This window comes from Cheilinus undulatus, linkage group 17 (genome assembly GCF_018320785.1).
Source record: "Cheilinus undulatus linkage group 17, ASM1832078v1, whole genome shotgun sequence".
Taxonomy (NCBI): Eukaryota; Metazoa; Chordata; class Actinopteri; order Labriformes; family Labridae; genus Cheilinus; species Cheilinus undulatus.
The window spans coordinates 26879483-26907423 of NC_054881.1; the positions used below are offsets into that span (position 1 = coordinate 26879483).

The 27941-nt window shown below is 39.6% G+C and overlaps 1 protein-coding gene across 1 annotated transcript; it reads left to right on the forward strand.

The window, feature by feature from the left end:
• The first annotated feature begins 1823 nt into the window (after positions 1 to 1823).
• On the forward strand, positions 1824 to 27218 carry LOC121525385 (chondroitin sulfate proteoglycan 4-like). The gene is made up of 22 exons (XM_041811368.1): positions 1824 to 1888; positions 4542 to 4705; positions 5322 to 6440; positions 6590 to 7003; positions 7082 to 7203; positions 7696 to 7804; positions 9772 to 11100; positions 12519 to 12611; positions 13000 to 13497; positions 13655 to 13792; positions 14857 to 15039; positions 15147 to 15329; positions 15556 to 15732; positions 17077 to 17275; positions 18108 to 18239; positions 18692 to 18867; positions 18985 to 19180; positions 19918 to 20089; positions 20405 to 20801; positions 21238 to 21390; positions 24128 to 24706; positions 25954 to 27218. Exons 1-22 carry the CDS (start codon positions 1825 to 1827, stop codon positions 27082 to 27084), a joined length of 7728 nt encoding a protein of 2575 aa, XP_041667302.1. The 5' UTR covers position 1824; the 3' UTR covers positions 27085 to 27218.
• Positions 27219 to 27941: the final 723 nt, after the last annotated feature.

The following is a 27941-nucleotide window of genomic DNA, read 5'->3' on the forward strand; positions in this document are numbered from 1 at the left end:
AATGCTTAATGTGATAGAGTACTCTTTACAACTGTAGAAAAATAGAAATGAAATCGCTATTTGGATTTTAAAATGAACACAACTCATTTTAACAACCTTCAACTGTTTAATGTTACAGTGAGTAAAGAAATTACACTTCTCTTAAAGGATACTGTTTCAGAGCTGGAAACTCTGCTCCATCACTTTCAGTGTTTCCCAAATTAGTATCAAACTGCTCAAGTTTACAGTGTTGGTTATATGACCACAGCATTTAGTATCAGAATGAAAGTAAATGATTCGCAGAGAAGATTAATTCCTTGCACGTGAACACAACATAAACATTCAGCTGTCTGCTACTTCAGTCTGCGAGATAACGAAACACTTATAAGACTTTTCCAGACCAAAAGACAGAAGGGTAATCCTCTCAGCGTGGGATCCAGGCTCATTAAAACACACCACCATTACCGTCGCGAGAGGACCCCTCACCAGCTGAACTGTGACCCATTTTGGGTGTGACCTTTTCATTTAAGGAACCAGCCTGTGGTGTTTATTATTCAACATCCTGGGAACTAAACCTAAACCCAGCACTCCTCTCATGTGCCAGCCAAGTGGGCTTTGAATAAGCAGCTGAATAAAAGCCCTTATGCGTTCTTTCAAAAGATTAATGGAGCAAACTCTCCTTTGAGCTGCAGCTACGTTTTAGTGTATGTGTGTAGAGGTAGTAGGTTAGAGAGTGGGAGGGGTTCGGGAGACAGACTATGGAGTTTGTCTTTCAGCTTGAACATTCACACCCAAGCTTCCACTTCACCTCAATCAGCCACTGGACATTTCCCTCAAGTTACCTTTTGTTCCCTTTTACTTCCCTCCGCTCACTCTCCTGTTTAGCACACTCTGTTCCTTTTTATTCTTCGAGCTGACGTATTTGTTTCTTTTTCGCCCACTCTGCAGGCTCGGTCAATTCAGTAACTGCTTTATTTGCATTTGCAAAGTAACTTATAACATTAACTGAGAAACCCTGTCAGGGACAAGCTGCTTGTTCATCAGTCCTGCAAAGTGTAATGTAATTTATATTTTCATATCCCTTTTTAAGGGTCATGAAAACCAGCTGTTTTCAGTGAGAGGTGGAGTGCACCCTTCAGGTTTATTCATACATTTTGTAAGTGATGAAGAATGGCTACATGCTTAACAACAGTCTTCCATTAGTGCTGCATGTCTTAATTTATATGTGTGACAATAGTTTAAATGAGGTGTTAGCAGATCTAATTATCTCATGGAGTAGGTGTGTAGGATGCTAAACTATAACCTTGAATATTCAGCACACTATTCTTGTTCAGCATGACCATTTATTACAAAAAAACAGAACGTTTCAGTTCCTCTGGACCTTTGCCAGATGTGCTCTGATGATTTACACAAAATAACAGAATAAAGGCCATAGACTTACAGTAAGGATTGTTATCTCCACCTTCATTAGTTTAACAAGTCATGAGATCCAGTTTCTAACTCACGTTTCTTCATGAACAGAAATTCACAATCTACTGTACTTTCCAATGGTCAACCCTTTATTTCTTTCCGTGTTAAGACACCTCCCTCTGGTGTCCACGTATGGTACTAAGCCCCCAAAAGCCAAGGGGAGGGTTAGAGGGTGGAGCACCACCTCTCCATGCTGTGTTCACAAGCACAGGTACATATTTTGAAAGCTGTACGCCAAAGCCAACAGGCAAGTGCAGGCAGTGAGCTGCATTTTTACAGACTCATTGATGAACTGTAAGACAATGGATGGCACAATCAAAGAGCCAGATGTTTCTCTTTCCTGATGCAAGTTAGATTTATAAGACCTTATTGACAATGGGGAGATATGCAGTTGATCTGTTTCTGCTCCTGCTAATTTCTACAGGACAAGTTTATGGAGGTAAGGCACATTTAGTTTACTCTGACTACATTGATACAGCATTAAGATGACTGACTTATTTTATTTAATGATGGGACCAGTAACTCTGTGGCCGTTTTTTTTCCCTCCAGAACCATGTAAAAAACATTTAACATGCTTTTATTGTGAGTGAAAGTGGTTATTACCAGAGATACTGGTATGCTTGGAAATGCAATACTGTGATTTTACACCTTTTGATTTTGTGGGATGAGTGTTTCGGTGAATGCTATCTGCTAAATATAAAATCTGGTCTAATATTACATACAGTACAGTATACATACTGTATAACACTATGGGCAAAACTTAATTCGGTTGAAATGTTGCATTAAATGTTGACATAGGAGTCGAATATCATGTTGCCCTGCAATACTTCAAATGTTCAAATTTAATTACTTTATTAGTAATGAAATACTAACACAAATGTGACTCGCCTACAACAATTGCAAAAAAGCTATTTTATCATTAACAAGGTATTTCTATGTCTTTATAACACGTTATTATGCATAGAAAAAATATTTAGATCTTATTCTGAGTTTGTAGCTACTTTAAGTGAGCTTTAAAATGACAAAGCTCTTTAAAGAACACACATTCTAAATGCAACACAGGTTATTGAATCCAAATGAATGCTGCATGAAATTTTTTCATAGGCCATCAGGTTTGCAGATGCCTGTATCTTAACACCTGCTAATGACAGAGCATTCAAGACCTGTCTGCATTCAGGCTGTGCCTGAAACAGCAGGAAGATTACTAATAATCCAATGTTCATTGGTATCATAGAGGCAGATTAGAGCTAGATGGATGCACAGGCTATACTGACAGAGGGCTTATAGGCTTCATGCTGAGTGACATGCTGGGTCAGCCTGCTGACTGCATACTTTCTTCACTGGAACCATGGCAACTCATGACAATAATGCTGCCCAGATAGTATCATAAATATGCATTTTTTATTACTCTGCAGGCAGTAAATTTCCCATCATACAGGGTTCATGAAACATTTGTCTCTAGTTGGAAAAAAGAATGTTTTTTGTTGTTGACTGGCTTTTCTCTATTTGATGGGGGGACATAATTTAGTGTCTTGCATGTAATCATACTGTTAGCGCTGTAAGATCCACACAGCAGAAGCTGTAAATCATGCTTCTTCTAAGTATCTGGCTTTATTTTCCCCTAACATACCCAATTCATTTTTTATTGACTTAAGCCAGCAGACTAATACAAACACATTCTTTTAGTGTAATTTTTAAATAGTTATTTTCCATTAGAACACAAATAAGTTCAGCTTCACTGGCTGTTGGTTGTACTCACCCATTCACATCATCTTTCTGACCTGTATTTGCTGTGTTAAGGTTACCATAAATTGACAGTCATATCTGCAGAGAGCTTCCACATTGCTGTTTTGTAGGGCAAATCAATTAAAATTTAGAATACTGATTTTTTTATCCACTGATGTGAGTTGGGAAACAAACAGGGTGCACTATTATGTAACCCTTTGGATATTAAGATTTAGATCATGCATTGTCCATTTTGTGTTGGTACGTTAAATGGGTCAAATCGAGGGCACTGTCAAATCCCTCAAGCATTTTTTGTCACAATAGGTGCTAAACTCGGACATTTGTCCAGCAGGTCCACCACTTTAGCCCAGACTAAATGATCTAACCACTATCCACTGGCCTACAGACCTTTGTGGTTCCCAGATAATGTATCCTAATGATTTTAGAGACCTCATGGCTTTCCTCCATCACATGCTAAAATGGTTTGCCATTTAGCCATTCATATGTCCCACGAGATGAGGTGACTTCTGAAGTTTTGATGACCCATTGACAGTCCATCTAGCGCCATGTTCAGGTTAAAGTTTTAGTCTGTCTATTTAACCGGTTTGCAAGTACCAGCAAAAACAAGGGTAGGAAATATGCATCTAAGGTGTACTTTGGGTAGTGCCAGTTGGCTTAAGAATGCTAGGTTACTATTCTGATGACTACACTAAACATAAGCCACCTCAGCATTGTCCTTGTGAGTCTGTTACCTTTTTAGCCTGTGTGTCACACTTTGATAGCCCATGTGCCAGAGTACAGCCTCTCTGGCCTAGCATAGGCTATATGTCCAGTTCAAACTAACCCTTCATCTGTAGATTGTATTTATTCTGGGATAGTCTATAAGGATTGCCATCTTTTTTAATACTCTTTAAATTGCATTTGGGGAATAGATTTGAAATTTAAGTTACGAGCCATAGAGCAGGCTATTCTGTCCAAATAGGATGATTGGGGTCAACAGGGACTATTAATTAGCATCATCAATTCAGGATGACCTGCTGTGAATGCATTAGCTGTCATTAAGTGAATTTGGATAACATGTTAAGTGCAGAGTAGACACCACATTGACAAGCAAGTCAATAAGCTGCAAACTAATGGAGTAGCCTTTGCAACAAAAAGCCTTCACTTCAGACATCAAATGTTCATGATTAAAAGTAAGTTACTTTATGACAGCATAGTATCAGAACTGTTTTAGAATACACATCTGCTTCTTTTCATTTTTACTTCTCATTACTGCAAACTACTCCACTGTAATGCAGTGAAAACTTTACAAACCCTCTTGGCAAACTACTTCAGACTTCAGCTTCTCACCTTCATCATTATTGTAGAATCATTCTTCGGGGATGGCTACATCCATCTGAGGACAGAGGAGGCCTCTATTGAGACAGTGCTCCATGTACGTTTCCGGACCTCCAGTCAGACGGGGCTGCTGTTTTTGGCAGCTGGACACAGAGACTTCTTGCTGCTGGAGCTGACATCTGGGCGCCTGCAGGTATCATGAAGCATGTGCTAATTTCTCATCAAAAGCAACTGACTGGACTTTATTTATTGATCACAAGCTAAAGGAAAGACAACATTTTTAAGAATGCTGTGATGCCACTTTTTGGATTTAATTTGTCAAAGTTAAACCTGGCTTTTTTCATAAAAATTCTTAACACCTTCATACAAGAGAAAATATTTGTGCCTCAGGCTATTCTACATGCTATTGGCATTTACTACCCTGAAGTAAGGCAGAGAGGAGTCTGAACTCACACAGCAGGGTGTCAGATTACACCCAAAGTGAAAAAATAGCCCCTTGGCATCGGCTTCATTTCAGAACAAGTTCCTTCATGATGCAGGTGTAGAGTAAAGCCACAATAGTTCAATGAAAATTTAAAGTACAGGGCATGAAGTTGCTTATGACAGAGTTTGGTTGCATTTGTGTTTGTTGACTACTCCTTTGATCTACAGTCTTAAATTTAGCACACTGAACATCTTATTAAATTAGTTTTCCTCTTTTCATGTGTGTTTTTTGGTCTTACTAATTTTAATTTGTCTAAGGGGTGATTGCACATTTTGAAAGATATGCTTTTCATGACTCTGTCCCTCTTATCCCCTTCCTTCCCCAGGTACGTCTGGAGCTTGGATCAGGTGAGCGCTCTCTACGCTCAGAAAAAGGGTTATTTCTTAGTGACCTAGCATGGCACTCATTGGAGCTGATACACTTCCATCATTCTGTAAACATGACAGTGGATCGAAACTCTCATACCAGCCTACGAATGCCGGGACCAGATCTGAGGCTAAATATTGAGGATGGACTTTTTGTTGGTGGGGCTGCTGGACTGAAGCACCCAAATCTTCTCAAAACCCCTACTGGATTTAGAGGTTGTATAGATGAAGCTGTGTTCAATGAACACAACTTGCTGTCCAGCCTTAGGCCTTATTCTGGGTATAAGAGTGTCCATGAGGTATCTCCAGGTTGTAGTTCACAGTTTTCTGCAACAGAAGAAGATTCTGTCAGTTTTTTTAGTTCCAGAGCTTTTATAGTTCTCCCACCATTGGAGTTTCAAGATGAAGGTGTGTTTCAGTGTGAGTTGCGACCCTCTGCAAGAGAAGAAGATGGCATGGTGCTATATAGTTCTGGAAACAGTGGAGGATTTGTTGCCATTGAGCTTAGAGATGGACACCTGGTGGCAACACTAGGAAATGGAAAGGGAAGTAAGACTGAGATGCGTTCTCTAACTGATATTCATCATAACCACATCTGGTATTCCATTAAGCTGCATCTGCTGCCCCACAGCATTCACCTGAGTGTGGGGAAGGAACAGGTTCAGGCTAATCTGAGCCCAGAGCTGCAAGCCATCCAGCTGAAAGGGTCTCTCTTTCTAGGAGGACTGAACAAAGAGGCTCGTGTAGAGGCAAGACGAGCTGGGATGATGTCTGGTGTACCTGGAGGTAAACTAGCTGGAGGTGGAGTTTCCTTTAAAGGCTGCCTTCGAGACATTAGGGTGAACACCAAAAGAACAGGCCTACCGAATGCCTCCATCACCAAGGACATCACTGTGGGCTGTTTGACAAGGCAAACTTCAGTGGAGGTGGCAACTCAAAGCCCAATAGATCATCAAAAGTTTGATGTTACCACTCTACAACCATCTACCAGCACTACCATGAACCCTACCTTTTTGTCCCTGAGAAAGCTTGAGGTGGTGGAGGGAGGCCGAGCATTACTTGAGCCCAAACACATAAGGGTAGGACTTGTCTCTGTCTAAAAATAAAGCCCAGTTTGTTGTTGTTCCTTCTTTCATTTACTGTATATAAAAAAAAGCTTATGCTGCATTAAAGTTATTTTCTTATGATGGTACTTATAAAGTAAACTTCTATTTGTACTTCATTCCAGGTGAATCTGGATTTCCGGAAATTGGGCATTCATCCAGCCCAGTTGATGTTCCGTGTTGAGAGGCAGCCGGCCCATGGCCAGCTCCGGCTGGACCTCAGTCCAGACTCTGATGGGATGCTTAGTGAAGCAGAGCAGGACAGGACTATCATATTAGGAACTGAAGAGTTTGATCAGACTTTTAGTATGCTGGACCTTTGGCAGGGCAGGGTAATGTACGTTCACAGTGGTTCAGAGGACCAGAATGACTTCTTCATGTTTTCAGTCTTCTCCAACAATAAAAAGAAACTTCCTGCATCTCTGAAAGGCAACCGTCTGCACCGGTTTGATGTAGACATCAGTCCTGTTAATGATATTCCTGTGCTCAGCCTCCCAGAGGGAAATCTTTTTACCTTAGTTGAAAAGTCCAAACGACAGGTAATTATAGCAAATTACTTGAATTATATGAATAAATCTGTTCTGTGGATAATTAATTTTCTTAATTAATTTCCCCAGCTGACATCGGATATGCTGAGAGTGTCAGACCCTGACAGCAGTCCTGAAGAATTGATGTTCAGCTCCCTAGGAAACCTGAACAATGAGGCTGGACACCTTGAGCACCAGGATTACCCTGGCAGGTTTGTGCTGGTGCTTGGGACTTGCAGATCTTCTTTAAACCAATCATAGACATGCACTCAAAAGTTGACTGTTATAGTCTTCACAGCCAATTCTGTGTCATTCAGAATATGGGTAGAATAGCTCTACTAAACATTCCTAACAATTCAACCTATTAGTGCACTGTTTATGTGATTACAGTCCATCTCATGGTTGATATAAAGATGTAATCAAGGGGCCATTTATTTATCATATTATTATAATAACTTAAAATTCAAATCTCATGAAGACACCATCAAGACTCTTTTTCTTAAGACCTTGAACTCCAAGCGTGAAGAGAATAACCGCATCCCTTTAGAGGGACCAAGATTGAGGTCAGATGCAGTCAGATGACGAAGCAGTCTGACAGTTCACTGAGTTATTGCTGAGCCTAACCACATGTCTCCTTTGGCAGCATCAGGTGAACAACCAGAGAAGGAAAGGTGACAGCTAACATGATTACATCTTTCTTTCAGGCCCATTAACTTGTTCTCGCTGAACGATCTTGAGGAGGGTAAGATCAGCTTTGTCCACACTGGAATCTCAACCTCCAGGCTAGCGCTCAGAGTCAGCGATGGGGAGAGGGTAAGTGAAAAGCTCCCTCCTTTTTTTTTTTTAAAGATTTATTTTTTGGGCATTTATTAGATAGAGGAGGACAGTCGGAATCAGGGTCAAGAGTGGGGGAGAAACATGCGGTAAAGGGCCTCAGGCTGGATTCGAACCCGGGCTGCCCGCGTACTTGGGGAGTGCCTTTAACCACTAGGCCACCTGCTCCCCGAAAAGCTCCCTCCTTAAGCAACAATTTACTGTTATAAAGGTTACCACAATGCAATGTATGTCTAAATAGTGTAAATGGCAGAGATCAGTTCTACATATATATATTATCATTTTAAGAATTTTAGTATGCCAATGATAGCATTAAGCTATTAGCAGCCCTGTATTGACTGCATTGGTAAAATAAATACATGGTACTGCAGGTCAACGATAGACCAAAGGATGTACAGAGTTATAATAATACTTCAGATTAGATCAACAAATTTTGAAATTGGACAAAGATAACCGGAGTAAATACAAAATGAAGTTTTAAAAGGTGATTTCACTTATTAAGAGAAAAGCCATCCAAAACTGCCCTACCCTAATTTCTCCCTAAACCTAATAACTAGTTGTGCTTCCCTTGGCAGCAACAGCTGCAACCAAGTGTTTGCAATAACTGGCAATGAGTCTTTTCCACTACTGTAGAGGAATTTTAGCCCGCTATTCTTTGCAGAACTGTTTTAATTTAGCCACAATTGAGGGTTTTTGAGCACAAATGGCCTGTTTAAGCTCAGGCCTCAGCATCTCAATCGGATTTAAGTCCAGACTTTGATCAGGCACTCCAAAACCTTTATTTTGTTTTTGTTTTGAAGCCATTGAGAGGTGGACTAGTTGGTCTGTTCCAGATCATTTTCCTGCTTGATAACGCAAGAGTGCCTGAGCTTGACATACTCGTTTAGGATTATCTGATAAAGAGCAGAATTTGTGGTTCCATCAAAGCATCCCCAGACCATCACACTACCACTGTTGGTATGATGTCTTTTTTATGAAATGCTGTGTTAGTTTGATGCCAGATGTAAAAAAAAAGTTCAACTTTTGTCTCGTCAGTCCACAGAATATTTTCCAAAAAGTCTTGCGACAAGATGCTCTTCGTCAAATGTGAGACAAGCCTTTGTATTCTTTTTTGGTGAGCTGTGGTTTGGCCTTGAAACTCTCCCCTAAATGCCATTTTTGCCCAGTCTCTAACTTATTGTTGAATTATGAACTCTGACCTTAAGTGAGTCAAAAGAGGCCTGCGAGTCTTTAGATGTTGTTCTTTTGTGACCTCCTGGATTAATTGTCAGTGTGCTCTTTGTGTAATTTTGCTGGGCCAGTGGTAGGGAGGTTCTCCACTGTTCTAAGGTTTCTCAATTTGTGGATAATGACTCTGTGGTTACTGGAGTCTCAAAGCCTTAGAAATGGCTTTGTAATCCTCCCAGACTGACAGATGTCAGTGACTTTGTTTCTTATCTGTTACTGAATTTCTTTAGATGTCAGCATGATATGTTGCATTCTGAGATGTTTTAGCCTTCTGTTTTTGTCAGAAAGGTTCTGTTAAAGTTATTTCTTGATTCCAACAGTTCTGGCAGTAATCAAGCTTGGGTCCTCCCCTCCAAAAATGTGGCTAATCACAGTAAATGCATGATTCATTAGCATTTAAGAACAATGACATTCTTACCAGATCTTCTAGCTCATACAGAACATGTGAAGTTAAAAGGGTACACACATAAATATCAGTATGTTAGAATATGTAATTGAAAGATGTTTGCATGCTTATTTTAGTATTTAGCTCAAATACACCTTTGCCTAAATATAGCCTAATTTTGTGACACAAGCACAAATTTACATGGTGTTATCATGTTGTATTTTTGCATGTGAACTCAAAGAATAGTGTAGAATTCCTTAGTTGTTTCCTCTACTGTCATCTCTTTTCTTATCCCTTTACCTCTAATGTGACATTGTTCTGTCTACCTTCACAGTCCAGCAACACTGTTATTTTCAGAATTATGGCAGTGCCACTGGAACACAAACTGGTAAATAACACCGGACTTGAGGTGAACCAAGGTGAAGCTTCCACCATCACAACCATAAACCTTGCTGTACAAGTTAATGGGATTGATCAGGCAGTGGATATCCGCTATAACATTACAGAGTTACCTCAGTATGGTGAGCTTCAGCGTTTGCACTCAAATGGTGACTGGAAACCAACAACTTTCTTCTCTCAGAATCTTCTAAAGAAGGAACGGATACGATATGTGAGCGCTGTCCATGGCCTTCAGACTCATGACAACATCACTGATCACTTCAAATGTATAATCACCATAGGTGCCATGGCTACTGAAGAGATTGTTTTCTCAATCGTGGTTCATTGCATCCAGTTTAAAGTACTGCATAGCAAGCTAGAGGTCAATGGTGTTCTGAGTACCACCTTCACATCAGAAGACCTTCATGTGATTTCTACAGGTATCAGACTAAATGAGAATGCCCTCCACTTTAGGCTGCTTACTCTTCCAAAGAAAGGGCATCTATACCTGAATAACAGAATCCTGAAAAAGAAGTCAACCTTCAGCCAAAAGAACATCACAGATGGCTTGGTGAAGTACGAGCTGTTCAACAAACTTCAGTATGATACAAGAGACACGTTCAGCTTCCAGGTTTTTTCGTCACACATTAACTCAGCAACTTACAACTTCAGAATAAATATTAAAGCTGAGTCAACAACAATCACAGTTTTAAACAAAGGCCTTTCAGTCCTGGAAGGAGCTAGTAAAGTTATCAACAAGGACATTCTGTTTTCTCACACAGCAGGCAACAGGGAGGTCTTCTACTCCATTACTGCGAGCCCAAGGCATGGCCAGATAAGGAGGATTAACTTTTCTAACTCCACTTCCATCAATGACGACATTCTGACATTCACTAATCAGGATATTACTGAGGAGAGGATCATGTACGTTCATGATGACAGCGAGACCAAGGAGGATTCCTTCACATTTAAAGTTATGATTCACAAACCCCATAAACACATTAGCAAGAAGGAGGATGATGTTGCAGGTGCACACAGGTTTAATATTTCGGTGCAGCTTGTCAATGACCAGAGACCCGTCAGGGTTGTAGATAAAGTGTTCCATGTGGCCCGCTATGGTCAGAGGTTGGTAACGTTGGATGATCTTCGTTACCGGGATGATGACTCAGACTTTGAAGAGAGTTGGCTGGTTTACACTCGGAGGGGGATTCCCATGGGAGACTTGGTGCTGGCCAGTGATCCAAGCCACAAGCTGTACGAGTTCACACAGCGGGATCTCGAGCAGGTAAGCATAGCTCTAAAATTTCTTTGTTAACACACTGGAAGAATACCAACTTGCTGTTTTAGCCTTCAAATGTTTGTGTGAGATGATGTCAGCGACTCTCATGTAATCCTCAGTATTTAACCAATCCAGATATTAGAGATGGGACATGTTATCAATATGGCAATATATTACACTCTTGTGTAACACAATCACTGGTCGGATCACTGGTACCAGATATGGATGCAAATTTGGCTTACTGCATCACACCTTTATGGATCCTTATGGTGGCACTTATGATTGAGGAGAATGTGAAATGAAGAGTTTGAAATGAAGAAGACGGTATGTTGGACAGTTTTGAAAAGCAGTAAAAGGATAAGCAATGATTAGAGGTGAAACTGACTCCGAACTACGATGAAGAAATGCACCATCACTGCATTTTACCTTTAAGGGGGATTATATATTGTTCAGATAGGTGGATTTCAGAATGCCTTATTCTATGATTGTCTTGCAATCTATCGCTCATAAATGTTATGATTTTATTATTGTTATGATTTGCAGCTTATTACGTTTTGTTGGTTCATATTGATGCATCATAATGCATCATATCTAATTGTCTTGTATCATATCAAACTGCAGTGTATTGTGCCATACTGTACCATAGCATATGTTACCCGCAGTTGATTTACAGTTATGTTAATAATGCATGCTTGTTTAAATGCACAGTGCACACCAAGATTTTACACGCTTCACCATTTGGGAGAAATTAAATACAGAGATTATTGCTAAAATGTATGTTTTTGCAATGTACGTTTAAGCCATATCAGCCTTATTCACAGTTGTTGATCAATAACAGTCTGCTGGAGCTAATCCCAAACTTTTTTTACCCATTCCTTGCCATTTTTACACCAAATTATTAAACCAGAATATGTACACATGAGACAAAGGCAAAGTTAGAAAATATCCAGAAATACCACAGAAAAGTTTCACTGTTCTAAGATGTTGTCCAGTTATTTAATATTTTTGATACTGTTTAATATTGCAAATATCCCAGTCATTGATAGTATAAAAAACTGCTAACTCATCTAAAATTACAAGCACAAAGAGAGGAGATAAGACACTTTCACAAACTTTGCTGGAGAAAGCTTCAAATAGTCCATAGTGTTCAGTAGTTATGAAGAACGACTCGCATAGTAGGAAAGATGGGCATACTTCCAGGGTTATTAGTTTTCAAAATGTGCTAAAGTTGTCGGTAGAGCACTCTTAGGAGCAATGATGTAAAGGTGTGAGTAGAACGGGTTTCAGATACCATGAAACCCTACAACCACATTATAATAGCTTTTTTAGCTTGTGTTCTTTCTTAATTGTGATTTTTTCCCCCTTGAATTGTTTTAACGGTCAATCTGTCACAATCCCTTTTTTTATTTATTTTTTTTCTTCAGAAAAAGGTGCTGTTTGTCCACAGAGGAGTGAGTTTTGGGAGATTTGTCCTTTTTGTATCAGATGGGAAACATTATGTGTCAACACTAATGGAGGTGATTATGTCTTCAAATTTGCATTCTATAGTTATATCGGTAGTTGTTGGGGGCAAAAGCATATTTTCTTTTAATCTTGTGCAGAAGTAATTATATAGAATTATAAAGACAAGGCAGGCATCAAACCAAAAGCTAAAGTTAGTCAAAGATGTATGCAGTTTGAATTGTGCAATGTAGATCTACATTATAGTTTACTTTTTTACCCATAGTTTTCTTATATTAATTTCATTTAAATTCCTTCATTTATTGAATTAAGTTTATTTTCATTGCTTATTTTTTTCGAGCAGTTAGAAATAAGTGCTTTACTTGTGAAAAAAGTGACTACTGGTTCTGCTGTTTTTGCCAACTGCTGCTCTAAATCGTTTATATGCATCTGTGTGTTTGACAGGTTATTGCCCAGGATCCTTACCTTAAGGCTGAGAACAACACAGGCATCAGGGTCCAAAAAGGAGGCCTCATAACCTTGACCTCTGCTAATCTCAGCATCTCCAGCAACCTTGACATCAGAGAGCCACAGGAAGTGACGTTTCAGGTCTTCCTTCCACCTAAACATGGTGTGCTCTTCTTTAAAGATGAAGATCGTGAGGCTTTAACACAAACAGATTCAATTAAGATATTTACCCAACAAGATTTGGTGGAAGAGCGCCTGGTGTATCAACATGATGGCAGCCAGGAGTTATCAGATCATTTCAATGTTACTGCAAGAGCAAAGGAAAGGGGAACAGAGAGGCGACCTGAGAGAGGGAGGAGGGAAGTGCGTCTGGATATTGGGGTACTGGTAAAGATCTACCTGGAGAGTCACCAAAGGCCACCGATCGTCATAAGTAACCTTCCACTGCAAGTGGAAGAGGGAAGGAATGTCTCCATAAGCAGGGAGCATTTAGAGGTAACCATGACTAAGCAAATAACTCTAAATAAAACTTCTTCAGCTGATCGCTTTCAAGGCTGTACTTGGCTTTTAAGGATTTATAGAAAATATTTGCATCATATATTTTTCAGATTCTCTGTTTATATTGTTTTCAAACCTACTGTTTTTTGAACAGGTGGCTCATGAGGACAGCCAGCCCTCTGACATTTTATTTTCCGTCCAAAGTCCTCCCACCCAGGGTTTCCTCCAGAGGTGTACCCCTGCTGTCAACCAACAGCACTACAACAACAAAGAACAGCTGCGCCTCTGTCAAGTAAAGTATACTTTTGGTTTAAATTGAATTCCAACTTTTCAAATGTTTTAAACTCATTAAGTAAACTAGAGACCCACTATCTTGTTCCCACTTCATTTTGCTAATCAGTCGGTATTGCTCTACTTTTTCACCTGCCCGTTTGATCGGCTTAATTTCTACAAGAACACCAAGTTTTGTCCCTAAGTCAGAAGTTTTTATTTGCAGCTATAAATTTTTTTTTTCTTGTATCAGTTATTAACTAGCAATTATCGCTATTATTTATGTTTGTTTTTATTTATGTATGTTTCAACAGCATACATTCCTGATCTTCCTCTGCCAATATGCAGAGCATAAACCGGGGAGAGAAGCAGCAAACCCCCAGAGCATAGCTGATTAAGGACCCGTCCACACAGAGATGAATTCAGGAGTATATGCAAAAGTTTTTTTGTCATATCAGCGTTTCATTCACACAGAAACGGCACTTTGGGAGGCTGTAAATGCTACTTATTGAAACCGGGTCCCAAAGTGAACAAATCTGTAAACGCTTACCGTTTCGTCTCCGTGTGGTCAGCTAACAGCATCTTTCTTGAAACAATTACGTCACACGTAGCGTAGGCCACTTACCTGGCATGCGCATATCAAACCAAAACAACAATGGCGGATTACAGGAATGTGTTCATGCTGCAGAAGCTACTGAGCTTTTTATGGCTTTTACAGCAAAATCGAATGCTCCTTTATCACCACCGCGAACAGCATATATCATATGTTCTTAAATCCAACATTTTGAGCAGTCTTCTCAGCTAAGTTTAAACTGTATATCCATTTTGCAATAAAATAGTTAAATGTATGACAAGGGTGTTTCTGACTGAAGTGTAGTTTCACAAACAAAAATCTCAATCACGCCTCCAAAGATCCATGATAAAGATGGTTCTAAGTATGCCTGGCTATTGTCACACTTCCGCCCTCTCTTAAGAATATTTTACATCATTCTTTATTTTGAGTGACCACACTGCAACTTCAAGTTGGTGAAGGATTCAAACAGAAACAGCCTTTGAAAGGTTTATTTGGTGTGTTTCCAAATGCAGAACATCAGAGAGCAGCAAACAAACTCCTTTACCCAGGAGGATCTCAACCAGGGATGGATCATTTACCATCATGAGACTGTAGGAGGTGACGACTCTGTTCTGCTTGAGGCAACCAACGGGATCACAAAGGTTGGACCTATCAGGCTGGACATTGATGTAATCCCTCTCCTGCTACCTCTGCAGGTAAAGATTATGTAATCAAGGGTTGAGTGACATGCAAAAGACAACAAATTGCATGGAAAGAATGAGAAAGTAATCAAACAAGAAACCTTTGTTTATCTGTGCTACAGGTGTCTGCATTGACCCTTGATGAGGGATCATCTGTGCCACTGACCTCTGATGTTATCAAGGTCACCAATTACCATTTTTCAGGGATGAACTTCCTGTACCAGGTCATCGATCCACCACTACACGGACACTTGGAGCACAGCCGGATCCCGGGGATGCTCATCACTGCCTTCACTCACACCGAGGTTCATAAAATTCTGTTGACTCTCGCTCTCTTTCACTGGACGAAGATTAGATAAATAATATTCAGGAAGGGTTTATGTATTAGCCATGCTGATTTCCCAAAGCAGCACTTAGTCATGAGATTTAGCATGTAAGAATGAACATTTTCATCTTTTCTTTTCTTTTTTTTAAAATGAGCCATAAAATTAATCTCTGCTGGAATCTTGTCCACCTCACTTATGTTTCCAGGTGGAACGCCAGTATATCTCATATGTTCATGATGGCAGTGAGACAGAGAGAGACAACTTTACCATTTTGGCCAATCAGACGGAAATCAAAAAGCACAGTCTGCCTTGCATTGTTCACATCCATGTCATACCTGTCAATGATGAGACTCCAGTTGTTACAACCAACAAGGGTCTGAAGGTGAGAAGAGATCATATACAGTGCATATTCATTATTGAAGAAAAAGAGGCTGAGATTATTAATATGTGTATTCTGATATGTGATTGTGGGTATTGGTTGTGGCATTGTTGCCAAATAGTTGCCAACACTATTTTACTACAGGTATAATAGAGGTTTTAAATGTAGCTTAAAACCTGTATGCTTCATTTAAAGGGTTCTGACAACTTTTGCCATATTATACTTATGATTTGACTTATAATTGGGTAATCTGTGTAAACAAATCGTCAACAGCAAAGGATGTTTGACCTTGGGACCATAAGAACTGAAGAACATAGTTTGCAGTTAAGGCTGTATAAACAGTACAACAGAAATGTGCTTCCTCCCAGTCATGTGTGGGTGCTGAATCCTCGACAAATCTTGCCAAAAATAGTCCACTGATTATATCAACGTAGGGGGAGCTCTGCCTGCAATGTCTCTGAGGCAATTAAAGAAGACAATTACACCTGCTTATTGGAGTGTCTTCCAGAACGGTGTTGCTAATTGTGAATCCATAACATTTAATGCAAAGGTAAAACAAGAAATAGCTTAAAAGTTGTATTTTGTATGTTTCAATGTAAACTTAAAATATGATCAGACTTGAGAAGGGACTGAAACAGATCTGAGCTCTTGTTTTGTGCATGAGAGGCTGAATGTAATTTTGCAAAGTTGATGGATTGGCAAAATTCCATGTCTTTCATCAGATGGATCAATCTCGTAGAGCTTCAAGCTGATATGCTTATTCCTCGTCCAAGACTGACCGAACCAATCAACATCATTTGAGGAGAAAGAGGCAGTAGCCTAGGGGTGTGGTTTAGTGGAAGTGACTGCAAGCCTATAACCAATGGTCAGAGGTGAAGAGATTAGTGTGGATGCTACTATAATTGCATTTTTTAAACAAAAGAATAGCTCTGAAATCTTTTCTTGGTGAAAAGATGCTTTTACACTCCTCCTGATTGAGTTCAGCTGGAGTTTAATTTACCAGCAGGGTCCACTGGCAGAAAAGAATCATGTATTTTCATGACCAAGGCTGCCTCTTGAGTTTGTGTCATGCAGTTTACTCCTCAACAACGATGCATGCCTACTAAGTCATATGGTTTGTTGAGTTTTTTTGTTTCAAAAGGGTCTCAAACACCAGCTACAGGAAGTTGCTGGAAGGGATGTGAAGTATATCCCATGCCATGGATTTGTAAAACCGTGTTTGGTTAGAATAAGTGGGGAAGAAAACTGACTTTGGAAAATGGACACTTATTGTTTTCCCACAAACAAATCAGGAGATCACAGGAACAAGAAACATTTAAATTAACCTTTTTTGTCTTGTGTCCACAGGTGTGGGAGGGTTCAGTCACAGAGATCACACCAGATGAGCTGAGTGCAGAGGATGTAGATACTCCAGATGAAGCGCTGGAGTTTATCATCACACCTCCCAGTAATGGCCACTTGGCCCTGAAGAGCGCCCCCTCCAGACAGATCTTAAACTTCACCCAGAATCATATTCAAACTGGACAACTTGTGTTTGTGCACAGTGGTGAGCATCTTTTGCTATTTGTGGTATGTAACCCAGTCTCACTGTCCACACTGAGATATTCCTGCTAATCTCTCAGCCTCTGGCTGTTTTCTGTGAAATCTCGTTAACTGTGGTTGTCTTTGACCACTTTCTGTGACTCCATGCACAAATGTTGACTCAAAAAAAAAGGGAATTTTTGACAATGTAAAGCATTGTGATGTTACACACAGGATACCTTTAGGAAATGAAAATGTTTAAAAAATGAATAAATAAATGATAAACATTAACAACCATGAAGGACCGGCATCTGGATGTCTGTCTGTAGAATACTAGAGTGGAAATGTTTACAAAGAAACACTACATTACAGAGATTTAAGGCAGTACTTAAAAAAACTCATAAAATCAGAGGAATGCAAGAATCAACTCTATTGGACAGCTGGTGTAGTCATCAACTATTTATGCAGGGTTTGCTCTTCTGAAAGCACAAAAGGTTATAAATGACAATTTCCTATTTTCACTCCTGCACAGAGTAGCTGAAAGAAATCATTCAGTTTCTTATGTGCTTCATATGAGACGGTAAATAAATATCAAACAGTCAAGCACACTACTTTAGAAAACACAATGCTGCCTTTTGAATGACCCATAAAACGTTGCAAAGTTCTGTCCCATTCCTTTTTTGAACCATGTTAGGCCTCTCACTCCTGAAAGTTGGGTGATCTTGTTTAAGTCAATGAGTGTTTAGTGCTCAATTTAGTGCTCAATTTAAAGACTTCTGAACTAAACAGATTAGTCATACAAATCAGAAAATTGAAGATTCTATGCTTTTTTTGACTATGACTCCATTCTTCTATAGGTGCTCTGTCAGGTGGATTTCAATTTCAGGTGAACGACGGTATGAACTTTGCCCCTCGACAGATCTTCAGCACAACTGCCCACTCTCTGGACCTCGTCCTGCAGAGAAATCATCCGATGAAGGTCTATCCAGGTATCATGTTACAGTAAAATCTTGCTTTCAAACTGCTCTCTGGACTCTGGGCAAGGCAAGCTGGTTGATAATTATTGATTTTCAGATGATGGTATTATACAGCTATTTTTGTCATCAAGAACATTATCTACATGAGGTTTTTAAATCCAACCATGTGACTGTTATGCAACCAGCCAGTGATGACAGTGTTTAATAGTTTTCATATTGATTCCTTTTGCAGTAACAATGTGGTCTGAAAAGGAAAAAGGAACTCAAATGTTGGATGTCAACTATGATATGTTTTTAAAAATGAAGAGTATACTATATTGGATATACCAGTGCCTTTAACATCTGTGTTCCACTACTGCAAGTTTTTAAAATTTGCAATATCAATTTGCCTTCATCATGACTCTGTCCTGTTAGTTAAATACATGTTGCAAGCTTCCCCTGTCACTATTTCCTGTTATCTTTAGGTTCTGTGACCCCCATCTCTGAGCAGGAGCTTAAGGCAGTAACTAATGATGTCACTGACATCAAAAGAAACCAGACAGTGGTCTTTGCAGTGACAGCTCCTCCTAGACTTGGTCGCCTGGTCCAACGCCTACCTGACAACTCTACCCAAAACATTACCACTTTCACTCAAAGCATGGTAAGGACTTGAATGTTTGTCTTTGCACATGGCATGCTGTAGTGTGGCTTTGCACTCAGTAAAAAAATCTTGATAAATTCCTTTCTCCCTCCTTATTTGCTCATGTCTGCCTACTAGGTGAATGATGGAGTTGTCCTCTATGATCAAAATAAGCCACAGGCAGTGGGATGGTCGGCTACAGACTCTTTCTCTTTCACTGTGTCCTCTCCTCCTGCTTTTCTTTCCCCTCACACCTTCAACATCTTAATCTCCTACCAGGCCAATGAACATCATGACAACCCTCAATACAAGACTGGACTAGTCAGCAATGCAGGTGATGTTTAGAACACAGAGAAAGACACAGATAAATACATAAACCACTTAATTAATATTTTGATATTTGTAATTTATTAAGATAAAAAAAAAAATTACTGTCTGGTGGTTGTATCCCTCTGCTTAGTATACAACAGCTGGACACTGAAGGTGCAGTGGTGTGCCAGGAAGCTACAATAAAGTACAAGGTCACTGTAACATCACAGTTTGTAATGTCACAGGGACCTTTGACCTCCCCAGTTGTATCAGTCCATGCTTGAGTGCAAGTGTAGGTTTGTGCCAAATTTCACCAAACAAATCCCTCTGTGCATTCTTGAAATGTAGTGCTCACAAGATCTGAGGTAACAGTGACCTTGACCTCTGATATCCAAAATGTAATCAGTTCATCTTGGGCCAGTGGGGATGCAAGGTTTGAAGAAAGTCTGTCAAAGTGCTTGAGATGTCACATTTGTCTTTTTTCAAAATGAACATTTGATCAAAGATTGATTACAATGACAATGTTCTGATACGTTCTTGAGTTATCTTATTTGCAAGCAATATGTGAACATGAGGCCTACTGACCTTGACCTTTGACCTATGGTTTTTAAAATGTAATCAGTTCATTCTTGATTCAGTGTGGACATTTGTGCAAAGTTTGGCACACAGATATGCGTTCATGTCACCCTGGCTGCCACAACTGTTTAAGAATTTAAAAAGTATTTTGGGAGGACCAATCAGATGTTTGTGTTCATCAATCAGGTGCTGTGGTAGATGAGGGAGGCAGTGTGATGATTGACAGTTCTAAACTTGATGCCTCCAATCTTCTCGGGAGACTTCCAGAGTCCCATAAGAAGGACCACTACATCATGTACCGAGTGATTTCCATGCCACGCCATGGTGCTCTGTCTATACGAGGAAACAACCTCACCAGGTGCCAGAAGAAGACAAAAACACAGAAACTGCAAAGGAGAACATATTTTATTACAGTTATTAAAACAAATACATTGTATTTTTTGTCATGGTAAACATTCCTAACAAAATAACACTAATAAAAAGACACTAAATTCAGCTACAAATTAAAAATTAGTAATCATTAAAAAATATTTATTTCCATCGTCCTTCTCTCAACCTGTAATGAACTTGTGTGTCTGATCATTTATAATTCCATCTATGTACTTCTTATTTTTCTTTTACATTGAAAGCAAACTATGGAAGTAACTTTTTCAAAAATGTTGTATTTTTTCAGGACTCAACCTAATTTCTCTCAAGTCACCCTAAACAAGTTTGGTATCACCTACAACCATGATGACTCAGAGACAACGAGTGACAGCTTCACCTTCCGGGCCTGGGTGGCTCCATTGGATCCCTCATCCTCTTTCTCTTCATCGTCCACATCAATGTTTCCCTCTGATTCCTCCTTTTCATCCTCATCCTCCCCCTTTTCCTCTCTCTATTCAGCATCTTCACTTTCATCATTAGACATTGTATCCCAAAACCATGTCAAGGACAGCCTGGAGGTTACAGAGACATTTAACATCACAGTGACACCAGTAAATGACCACCCACCACTCATCAGGAGCAGAAACCCGAGTTTGAAGGTCGTAGTGGGGGAGAGAGTTGTGCTTGGACCAGACAATCTGCAGGTTAGCATGTGGTGTAGCTGAAACACAGAATTTATTCCATTTTTCTGAATTTATCTTTAATGTTAGAGGCCATTTTATTATTATCTTCCAGAGATGAATATCTGGCAGAATTATATAGCCTTAGCTAATTATTATAAATGCCAAGGAATTGGAATCCTCATATGAATAAAGCAAACCTAAAATCCCTCTGTAAAATTATTGCCTGTTTTATTGATAGTTTAGTTAGTCGATTTAATTCTAATATTTTCACAAGCTCTTATCTAAAATATATTATATTCAGGGGAAAATATTTGAAAAAAGTCACAAAAGTTACAGAGAAACAGATTTTAAGAAACAAGCTTTGATAGCATTCATTTTACAGCAACACTGTGAAATCAGGGACCAATCATTTTTCAGACCCATAATACATATACATTCCTGTAATCAACATGGCCAGGTTGAAGATCATGACACCCCTCCAGAGGAGCTGCACTACCTTGTAATCAGTATGCCCAACAATGGCTACTTAACCTTGGGGGAGAGACCAGAACCAGTGACCTCCTTCACCCAGTATGACATCAACCATGGCCGGCTGCACTTCATACAGCAGGTAAGGAAGGACGGAGACTCAATTGTTGTGTTTGTTTTTTAACAAATATGTCTGCATGACTTTTGACATGCCAGTGCTAGAGATTTTTGGTTGAAATTGAATTGGTTGTTGTATGTTTTTAGAAAATACCTATGCATTTCTGTCTACCACACTGTGTACTATCAGTGCCACCAGAGGTCACCAGTGGCCAATTTTTTTATTAGGTAGGGATAGTCAACCTCTGCACATAAAAGTCCTCATGTTTTCCATTTTAAGATTTAGTTTGATCAAATTTGTTTTAAACAGAAGTAGAGCCAGCTAATTATGTCTCATACTACTTCCAAGTTACATCACGGTTGTATGATGATGCAGCTGAGAGACATAGCTGTTTAGGTCCTTTATCATTCTTTCCTTACTTTAGCTGCACACCCGCCACAAATGCCTGGAAGCAGTGCTGTAGTTAAGGATATATATATTTTTTATTTTATTTAACCTTGAACCAGGCTAGCCCCATTGAGGTCAGAGGTCTTTTTTCAAGGGAGACCTGACCAAAAACGACAGCAATCCACAGTTTCGACAACCAGTACACATGAACTCATACAGTACACAATAATGCTAACAATAATATATCATCAGTTAAAACAGTGACAGTCAGAATGTTTTTTAATAGAGTTTTTAGGATTGAAGAGTTTTCACTGGGGATTTAAAAACATTCAGTCACCAAGTTGTACCTAGTCTGCAGACTGCTCCATGCAAAATCAGAAGAAAAGAACAGAGCACCTAAAAGCCTTCTCTTTCAACTCAGTTTGGACTTTGGGAACCACAAATTGCACAAAGTCAAACAAGCACAGGTTGAGCATTCCTTCAAGATTAAAAGAGAGGAAAGATGATCTGGAATGTTGCCCAGAATACCCAGAACGTTATTTGTAAGTGAAGACCTACTAATGTCTAGGATGCACCTAAAGAAGTCCAGCTAATTTTAGAATATAAAGTACAATGGTGAGTAAGAAATCCACAGTTTGGGATAAATCTCAGTGCTGAATGATACACACTGTCCCATGAAGACTTTGAAGCACTCATGTACAAAACATCACTATAATTAAGCACAGGCAAAAAAAAAAAAAAAAAAAAAAAAAAAGGATTCAACTAGTCTTTTTTGGCATAAAAGGAAAAAATAACATCTTTCACAAGTTTGTTGAGTACAAACCCTAAATATTTAAATGAAGATCCCAACTGAATTTCTGGACCATATTTAGAAACAGTTTTCTAAAACAATGTTCTTTTTGCTGCTCTTTCGGATGTAAAGAACATAGGTTTGATTCAGTCGGCATCCAGAACAAGTTGCAGCTGACAAAGCTGATCTTGGACTAAACCCAAAGCATGCTTAAGATTTGAATGAGAGAATGAGAGTGGTCCCAAAAGCAAACCTTGGGGCACCTATGAGGTTATATTCTCTAACTGAACAGCCTGTGTTCTGCCAGTAAGATAGTTAGCAAACTATCCAACAGCATGCGCTGAAAACCCAGTAGCTTTCAGGCAGGCTGAAATGATTATGTGATCGACATACTGACATGGTCAAAGGCCTTGTAGAAGAGATAGACAACATTATATGTTAGCTAAAGCCTCACAAGTGGGGCAATTGAGATACTTAAGCTACATAATTCTGGAGGCCTCTTGATGTCTATCACTGAGTTTGCTGATATGATGTCATGCATGGCTTAAAAACAGTCTCAAAGTGCCTTATGCGAAAAATTAATGCAAAAAAATCTGCAGCTTTAATCAAGATAACAGATTAATTTATAAGTATGTTTGCCATGCCAAATTACAGAAACACTAGTGTGTTTCTTGTCTGATAAGCTGCTAGGTTGAAGGATTTATTCAAACTTGAAGGAAAAAAAGGTAAACAAACAAATAAAAAAAAGCATGCCATACGTTTGCCCTCTCAAGTTTTCTGACTTTGATAAACCCCAGGGACCAGTACCCCCAGGAATATGGAATAGTTCACTCCAAATGCATAGTCATGTAGTTGTCTTAGCCTATTGTCTGTGAGCCAGTGTTGGTTGTAAAATCTGTCTTTGGCTGTTAACTGAGTCATAATGATCCTTCACTCCCTTAAGCAGCAGAAGTGGCTGTTCAAATTCTTAAGCCTTCTTTCTAGGTGAACTAAATATGCAAGATCGTCTTACCAGGCTGTGTTTATAACAAAAGTCAGTTGTCCTTTGCCTGAAGGTCTGCTTTTAAACTGTTGGGGATAAATTAAGAGCATACCCACTTATCCAGGCACCACTACATTACTGGAAGTCCCATGAGCTTCTTTTCACCACACTAAAAGGTTCCTCCTGCCCATGTTGGCTGAGTTTCACAAATCAGTCTGCTGGTTACATAAACATGTTGTGCTTGTTTTGCACAGGTTTACAGATGATACACCCATTGCATTTCTTAATAAAGAAAAACAAACACAACATCTACATCACACAAATCTGGCCTTAGTGATGCATAGTGATGTATTTGACAGTAACTGCTTCTTCAGACTGTGGTATTTTTTAGGGAAAACTGCAGGGAAACTAATATTGATGTCAAACCACTTGCTTACTAGTCTTAACAAGAAATATGGATGCTGTAATGCTCACCACCAGTACTTTGGAAAAGTTCTACTCTTTGAGCAGGGACTATTTAGAATAGCTAAATTAAATCTCTTCAGATTTCCTTTAGGTTTGTGCTTGTAAATCCATTTTTTATTTCTTGTTTTCTCTGATAGGGTGAGCCCTCAACTGGCGTTTTCTACTTTAATGTAACTGATGGTCATCATCGTCCACTCTACAAACTGTTCAGTCTGGAGGTGGTAAAGCCCTCAGTCTCCATAGTGAACAACACTGGCCTATCATTGGTTCAGGGAAAGACTGCTGTTATCCTGACCACAAACCAGCTTGCAGCTCAAACCAACGGTCACAGCCGGGCCAACATCAGCTACACAGTCACCATACACCCTCGCCATGGACGCATTGCCATATATGACCATGAAGTGACCAGCTTCTGGCATGAGGACCTGCTGCTTCACCATGTAGTCTATCACATGACTGAACTCAGTGAATCAGAGGACAGTTTTGCAGTATTAGTGTCGGCATCATCCCATGGTGTTCACTATGGAAATGCAACAGCACAGGTGAAGGTGACTGTGCAGCCTCTGATTCACCTGAGGGAGCAGGTCAGAGTGCCCAGTGGCATCGCTGTGAAACTGGGGAAAGCAATGATGGATGCCTCTGAGCTGGCAAGGATCAGCCGAGCTGACCCAGTCTTTGAGGTTTTATCTCCACCAAAACATGGAAAACTAGTCAAGGTAAAGCAGATTGTTATAAACCTTAACAAAGTTTAAAGAGACATGCCACACCAATGTTTTACATGAGTATATTACTAAACTGACCCATGAATGATTTCAGGAAGCCATCGCTTTCCATCCACTATAAAAAGATATATATCAAAATATATTAAAAAGTAGATATTAGCGCTTTAAACTTTTAGCAGCTCTAGTTTTTGTGAAACCAATCAAGATTATCATCCCATTGTAATGTTTTTAAAAGATCTGATTTCTGTTTGTCACTCAAACAGCTGTTTGTCCTGGTTTATCTCAGTTCAACACACAGGTACTTGAAAGCACGTTCTTCACTGAAAATTTTTTGAAAAATGAGACAGCATTTAAGCAACTCACTTTGTCATCCTGACTCCACTGTTATTTTACTTCCCTTTCTTCTTTTTAATTCAATGTGTCTGTGTCTGTCAAAAGATAAACGATTGTAGTCATGGTTAATCACAAAATTTCTGTAGTTAATCACTATTAATCAAATCCTTTTATTGCATTTTAAAATTCCACTAGTTTGCATTCAAAATGTTTTCTTTTCATTTGGGATTTTTCTAATGTTTCAAAGGGTAAAAGATGACTTTTGACATGTCTGTGAGTTTTTTTTATGCAAAATGAGACATCCAGGAGCAGTGTTGGACTTATTTCACATTATTTTGGCTGCATTGCGGGTTAACCAGTGGCTGATAGGAACAATAAGTCATGGGAATAAGTGAGATTAAAAACATAAGTGTAAGTCATGACTAACATTACTAGAGCCTGCTGGATTTCTGACCATTATCTCCTGCCTCCATAGCACTTTCTATAAAATCCAACAATTTGTGATTTTATCAAAGATCTGTACGCATTAATGATTTTGTATGGCACCAGTTTCGAACCAGTACAACCAAGAAGACTTCTGAGGTCAGTTTAAGAAACAGTGTTCTAATTGAGACAGACATACATGCCACCAATTATAGTAGTGAGGTTAACATATACTAAAAAATGTATTTTGATGTTGAATCATCAAGCCTATTGTACACCTGGCAATCCAATCTTTAAAAATAAGATACGCAACTTCAAGAGGTGTGCTTTTTAACCATGCCAGACTCTTACAATGATGTCATGCTGCACTGGCACACCCTTAGTTATGTGACACCCTTGTGCACAGCAGGAGTATAAACAGCTGTATGATACGGAGAAGTATGCTGTACGTAACACTAAATATTTGTGTGTGTTCATGTGTGCAGATCACCTATGACCCTAACCAAGCATCAGAGGTCCTGAAGTCATTCACTTTCAGAGATGTGGTTCAAGGCCGAATTGCCATCGAGGAGACTCTCAGTGACAATGACAACCAGCCCCATGAGAACAAATCGGCACTTGCAGTTGCTGGAGGCCATGCCCCTGCCACACCTCTCAATGATTCCTTCACCTTCCTCCTGAGAGCTGGAAATGTCCAACCTGCGAAGGGTGAGCTTCACTTCACCATCTTTCCCCACCACCACATGCATCAAGGTCCAGGTGGTCCAATGAAAGTAGAAAATGCAAATGTGGATCATACTACAACCCGTTTCCCAATACATAATAAGACCACTACCACAAGAGGAAGAGGAGCTGGAAGAGGGGTTTCCACAACACAAGGTGGGGTCAGGGTGGGCGCACCACCTCGCATTTCGGCACCGAAGAACAGAACTCTACACAAGCAGAGAAATCAAAACCGCTGGGGTAACCAGACGCGCAGTGGGAATAGTGGAGGTAGATCAGGGAGTAGTGCAGAAGCAGCAGGAGGGGATCATAGTCCTACCCCACAACCCCAAACTCCTTCTGTTTCACATAAACATGGTCTGGAAAAACCCTCTGACAACGAGCCGGTGCATGTCCAGGTCCTCCCTCGCCCTGCCTCAGACCCTCTCCTCATTATCCTGCCACTGCTAGCCTGCTTGCTCCTCATTGTTATCTTCATAGTTTTGATTCTGGTGTTCCGTCGTCGCAAGGAGAAACAGGCCCGGCAGCGAATTCTCCAACAGATTGCTGCAGTGACAATACCTCCAGAGGGCAGCCCTTACCTGGGCCGTGCAGAGCGGAGCGTAGCTATGCCCTCTGTGGTGGTCACTCCACTTAGCCCCCAAAGCTGCCCTACTTCTCCCAGGGTATCCATAAGCCCAAGAAGAAGGAGTTTGTCTCCTGGGATGACCTTCTGGGGGCCATTTGACACTGATGGAGCAGGTGGTGATGGGAATATTCAAGATGGTACCATTAAAGAAAGAGATAATGTATCTCTTTGTACAGCAGAACCAGCTGTTGTGGCAGCATATAACACCACTATAGGATCCATGTCCCCCACTCCATCTCTTAAACGTTACCACTACTGGGTTTGATTGAAGCAGTTCAAGAAAAAACTGTGCCTTTCAGATGTATTTCTGGTATGAAGTTGTAAAGTGGCATCAGCGTTATTTCTGTATTCATCTGTGGCACATCTGACCTACTGTGACTCTTCTAAAAAGAAAAAAAAAATATGCAAGTTCTTGAAGAAAAGACAGTACATTTTGTCTTCCCTTTTTTGTAGGGAATGAATACCATTATAAATGTTAAAAATATTAAATATTAAAAAAATATTTTACTTAACCTACTTCAACTGAATACATATTTGTTGCTTAAAAATGGATTAAATGCCATCCAATTGAGTGAGTTACAATACACAGGGAACCAAATCATATTTATTTGCACAGGCATCCATTTTTTGTTGTCTACTCAAGGTATTTGTCCTTTGTTGCTATTTTTTTTCCATAGCTGTTACATGGGAAGAGTCAACAATGTTCATAAGTAAAAAAAAAAAAAGAAAAACTGCAGCTTTGACAGCTTATGTATAAGTGTAAAATTATACATTAATCAGATTCTTCAGAAGACTTCCTAACTTTTTTGTCAAGATGTTTATATGATTGTGTTTTCAGAGCTGTTGCTTAACAAGAAAAGTAAGAAATGGGCATGCTAGAGTTACTTTTGTTGTAAATACTGTATGTCAGATTTATTGTAGCATAATGTTAGGTTAGCTCAAATTTGGGAAAGTCCTACCTGTAATTGATGGTTCTCACCTACAATTTTGTCAGCTGACATGTTGTTTCTTAATAACCATATATTTTAGCAGTTAGCTCATAGTGTCTGTTTATGTGACTGAAGATTATGTAAGCTTTCAAGTCAGTGCACGCTAACTCATTTCATAACACTGAGCTGCTGT